Source organism: Alosa sapidissima, chromosome 21 (assembly GCF_018492685.1).
Source record: "Alosa sapidissima isolate fAloSap1 chromosome 21, fAloSap1.pri, whole genome shotgun sequence".
Taxonomy (NCBI): domain Eukaryota; kingdom Metazoa; phylum Chordata; class Actinopteri; order Clupeiformes; family Clupeidae; genus Alosa; species Alosa sapidissima.
This window is the reverse complement of record NC_055977.1, coordinates 26211521-26216863: the sequence shown is the minus strand read 5'-3', so window position 1 is coordinate 26216863 and position 5343 is coordinate 26211521. Positions and strand designations below refer to the sequence as shown.

The 5343-nt window shown below is 44.7% G+C and overlaps 1 protein-coding gene across 1 annotated transcript in view; it reads right to left on the bottom strand.

Annotated features, from left to right (window-relative positions):
* Nucleotides 1–611: 611 nt before the first annotated feature.
* The window catches only part of ppp1r8a (protein phosphatase 1, regulatory subunit 8a), a 6950-nt gene continuing 2218 nt past the window's right edge, over nt 612–5343 (bottom strand). The window contains exons 5-8 of the mRNA XM_042077531.1: nt 5041–5258; nt 3263–3407; nt 1695–1759; nt 612–1437 (exon numbers count right to left, since the gene is read on the bottom strand). Of these exons, the coding sequence (XP_041933465.1) occupies nt 1072–1437; nt 1695–1759; nt 3263–3407; nt 5041–5258 (794 nt within the window). The 3' untranslated portion in view covers nt 612–1071. The remainder of the gene's footprint in view (nt 1438–1694; nt 1760–3262; nt 3408–5040; nt 5259–5343) is intronic.

The window sequence follows — 5343 nt, the reverse complement described above, 5'->3', positions numbered from 1 at the left end:
GCACGCATTAAACAGCAGGATGACACCTCAGAGAGAATGGGTCCCTGGAGAGAGCTTCTGAAAAATCTCCTCGCCATTCCGTTTGTCAAACAGCCGCTACGAACAAGAGGGATTACTTTTTTTATTATTATTATTATTTTAAAAGTTATCAAACAAAGATAGGAGTTATAATAAAACATTATCGCAAGACACCTTTGCCCCCCCCCCCCCCAACCACATAGCAATTCTCTCTCTGTCTATCTCTCTCTCTCATAACCCCTCTGATATAAAAATATAAAAAAGGGACAACTATAACCGAACTGATATCATAGGGCTCCACCTCACCAAGTTTGTAAGGATGACATGTCTCATTAATTCATATAAACAAAGGTCAAAGGTCAAGCAGTCTGTACTTAGTAACAGTAAGGTGTCCCCTATAGACAGCTAAGCATAAAAGAGTCCAACAAAGCTTATGGTGAAGGCTGACAAAACAAACAATTGAGGTGAATAGATGAACAAGAGGTGAACAGATGAATTCACCCAACATGTTTTGTAATATGTGGATTGTCTATATCTGGCAAAGCTTTACACTGTTAGAAACTTTCATTTACAAGAACCACGCTTTCTTACGGTAATGTTCAGAAGCACTGCTGTAATAATCTTAGAATTTATACATAGGCAGGCAGGCAGACAGAGTAGTCTTTTAGTTAATTTAAACTTTCAGTGTGAGTGTTCCGACTATCGACTCGACTTGCTTCCTAACAAGTCCTGTCAGGAAATTAAATAAAAAATAAAAAAAAAACAAGAGCAAATTTCATATTTCACAGCCTCAAAAAACTCCTACTTAAGTTAGACACAAGATATCAAAACAAAAACATGGAAAACCAGGACGGGGTCGTCAGGCGGCGAAATTAAACAAACAAACAAAAACCGCAAACGGATTTCACACAAAGTCTCTCAGCACATCTTTCCAAGAAGTCCAAAAGCCCAAAGGTCCTTTCTTCAAAACACACACACACACACACACACACACACACACACAGGCCTCCCAACATGCCCCATAGTGTTCAAAGGACACCATGACGACTGTGCTCAGATCAGCAGTGAGGGGGTGGGCTTCTTCCCAGGCCACGCCTCCTTTGCGTATTTCTTCTTGCGGGGCTCGTTGAGGGCCTCTGGCCCTCCTGTGTACGGCGTGGGGCCCTGGGCCGCCGTGAGGACCACTGGGGGCTGGACGCTGGTGGGGGAGAGGTCAACCTCCGGGGCAGGGTTGGGGAAGGGCAGGGGGAGCCCCCCCAGGATGGCCGAGCCGCCCTGGGATGCGCTGAGCGGGCTGTCGCCCTCGTGGGCCGTGGGGGGCAGGTCGCCGTAGAGGCCGGCGCTCAGGGGGAAGTTCTGGATCCGCCGCGCAACGCCGTCATCCAGGCCCAGAGCGCCACCACCCTCAGTCTTCTTTTTCTGTAGAAGGGTGTGTGTGTGTGTGTGTGTGTGTGTGTAAGAGAGTGAAAGAGTGAGCAAGTGTGAGAAAGTGAGAGATGTGTGTAGTGTAGTGTAGTGTAGTGTAGTGTGTGTTTGAAAGCATTGAAAGCATTGTTGAGAGAAAGAGACCAACACAGCTTAATATATAGTGCCACAGTTAAAGGGATTAAAATACAAATCACTTGGCTGGTACCCATTTCACCCCATCTAGCCGGCCTATGGGACTAAAGTGTTACCTTCATAGGAACCACTGCAGTCTGCACCATATTCCTGAAACGCCCTACTGAGGGATCCACATCCTCTGTGGGGAGAGAGGCAGACCGCACAGCACACACACAAAAACAAAACAAAAAAGATACAAAGATAGGAGTTATAATAAAACACACACATATACACACACAAAAAAAAATCTCTCTATTTCTCTCATAGCCACTACGATATAAAAATATTAAGAGACAACTAATATTAAAAGACAACGGAACTGACATCATAGGGTGCCACCTCGGCAAGTTTGAGAGGATAACATGTCTTTAGGCTCAATCATTCATATCACAGCACCGCACCATGAGGAACCATGAGGAACCTTAAGCGTTTTCCTCCTGAGCCACCACGGGCTCAATACGCAGGCACAGAGAACACACCATACATGTGCAAATATCGATCAACTTAATGCGCTCTCTCATTCTTGGACTGAGAGATGGAGGGGAGACTGTAGAGAGAGCGCTGGGGTGTCCGGTGTGAGTGGAGAGACTGTAGAGAGAGCGCTGGGGTGTCCGGTGTGAGTGGACAAAGGTTTGGGAGCCACAGGGATCGGAGCAGGCGTCACTCAGGCGTCTTTTCAATGTCTAAGAATGCTAGACTGGGGGGGTGGGGGGGATCAGGCCCAGCACCAAACATTTTGTTTTTACCCCTCTCTTTTTTTTGCCGCTGAATCAAACTAATACTAAACCGTGGTGCCCAAAATGGGGTACGAGCCCAAACCGTGACCTCTATGTACCGTTACACGCGAATAAACAACCACCTCAACAGCCAGCAGCACTTCAGCCCAGAGCAGCAAGCACAGACAGGAGAGGAATGAGAGATTAAGGAGCACTTATGCAAGTGAAAATACCTCAACTACTGCCTTGGGTATTAGTATTTGGCAACAGGTAACAGTTCTGTACAAATGTACAGGTTCTCATACATGTAGCAGGCTCAAAGTGCCAAGTGCATCACTGTATTGTCTAGCAGATTCATTGCATAGGCGATCATGTTTTTAATGGACACAAAAACTAAATAATAAGACTAAAGAGCATTATTACAGGTTGTTGTTGTCCCTGGAGGAGAACCTGAGGAGGATCTCTTATCAAAGTTGTTCTTCGAGGCTGGCTCACTGCAGCGATGTTTAGCTGCTGACACAGTGCTTTGGAAGCAGTATCTTTTTTGGCTATGTGACCATTCTGGAGCATCAGCTGAAAACTGCAGATGGATGCTCTACTAGAACAATGCTGACAGACCAGAGTGAGACGGGCAAATGGCCGCATACCTCCCAGTGTACTCACAGTGTACTGGTAGAATGTAGGGAAGCTGGGCTTTACAGGTCAAGATCTGTGCTCTGTTATTGAAGTGCTGGGATTACACTAGTACACTACTAAAATAAAAAAATGCCATACAAGGTAGTGTGTCTGTCTGTCTGTCTGTCTGTCTGTCTGTGTGTGTGTGTGTGTGTGCGCGCATGTCTGTCTGTGTGCGTGTGCATGTCTGTCTGTGTGCGTGTGTGTGTGTGTTACTGTTGACTGAGGGGAGCATATGTGCCCTGTCGTACCCGGGTTGATGACCTCCTCGTCCTCGCTAAAGGACACCCTGGAGCTTTTCCGCCTTCTCTTGGGCCGCTGGATGTCTAGATTGCCCTCCTCGATGGTCAGGGTGGAGATGCGCTTGTTGTGGGCTGTGTTGAACTCAGTCAGATTCTGACAGAGAGTGGAAGAGAAAGAAAGCTGATCAGCCCTAGTACTCAACTTTCTACATAAACTTTGCACAGAACATTTCTATCCCTGTGCAGAAAAAAAGTCTTCTGTGGCTAAAATATGGAGGCCGATAATTATCTATTTTCAAATCATAACCAGCTTATTCATAAAGCATTTTATCTTACAGCTGACACGCTTTGCACATTAGCGCCAATATAAGTTTGAGATTTTATTGTTTTCAATACAACCCCACAAACCAGTGTCAAACTTTGCTGCTGTCGCCATGTCGATTACAATTCAGTTCTATTTTTGACGGCGCCACTCAATAACATCCATAGTTTATCCATTGCTTGTCAGTTAAAAATGTTGCCGCTGATGTGCATGGCAAGTGACAATGCAGTCATATCAGCGCCTATTTGCGGAGCATTTAAAAGTACTTCTAAACTGCACTAAAGGTTTTTAACTAAGAGTTTTCTAAGACCAACTTTTAGTAAGGAAAAATGATAACTCCTTAGGTAAGAGCTCCGTTGCTACGAGCTTGCTTGCAGTGACTATGGTGACCGGCTGATGAGTGACAGGTCTGTGTTGGTGAGAAGATAGCACTACATGAGTACCGCAAAGGATGAGAGATAAATAGATAGATAAATAGCTAAAAAAAGACAACAGGCTACGAAGGACATAGTGTAATAATGGAATACATTACGAATTGATGCAGTATCTTTGTAACGTTTTTTTTTTTTTTTTTTAATTAATCTGTATAAAGGCACGTTTGCATAGACGAGAAGCAATTTAATTTGATTTACAATGATCAAGTTCAAGTAGTTTATGGTCATTATAATTATAGAGTTATTAAAAAAATTATAAGTAATGAAATTATTGTGCTCAAGAGCCAGCTCATCTTTAAAGAATAAATTAAAAGTAGTAATTGAAAAGGTATATTGTTTGTGTGTGTGTGTATGGTAGGGTAAGGTGTGTGTGTGTGTGTGTGTGTGTGTGTGTGTGTGTGTTGGAGGGGGGGGGGGGGGGTAATGGTGCAATTAATGTAAAGGACATGAGATGTTATAAATCAGTGTTTCTCAAACTTTTTCAGACGAAGGACCACTTAACCAATAAAAAAGAAACGCACGGACCACCTAGCTAAAAAAAAAAAGATTAGACCTACTTCAACAGTATATTAGCCTACACAATAGGCCTACTCACTGAACCACCTTGCTTATTGTCTTTGCACTTTGCTTATTGTGTCAGAGGATTCATATGATTTAAACTGGCATATCCTACCTAGACAGTGTGACAGAACTGTTTGGATTTACATACAAGTTGGTTCAATATTGCATACAACTCATCTATATTATATTTTACCACGTCTGCTCGCGGACCACTTGGGATAGCTTGCGGACCACCAGTGGTCCCCGGACCACACTTTGAGAAACACTGTTATAAATGACATAGTACATTTAGCATTTAGTTTAAATCTTGACAATGAATGGTTTTGATTGATGTTGATGTTGATGTTGGTGGTTGCATCTCTTACAATGCAGATTATCCCCTGCCCAAACACACGCACACACACACTTTTCCATCAAGCGCATTCTCAAACTGGCTATTTTACGTCCACTATTTTCCTCCACGTGCTCACCTCCAGCTCTGTCTCCTCCTCCGGCAGCCCCAGGAGTCCCTTCAGCTCCTCGTCCTCCACCCCCTTGGCGTCTCCCGCTGCCGCGTTCGGCTGACTCTGGGGCTTCTCGCGGAGGGTGTAGACACGCGTCGAGGCCCCGAACGACATGGTGGAGTCGATGGGCACCTGCTGGGGCTTGTGCGGCTCCAATCGGATGTGGCCCAGGAAGGTGCCATGGGCTGCAGGCGGGCACAAAGTGGGCACACTCAGCTGTTTTTCAAGCTGTTTTATTAAATCAACATGATTAGTAAACTAGCATCCATA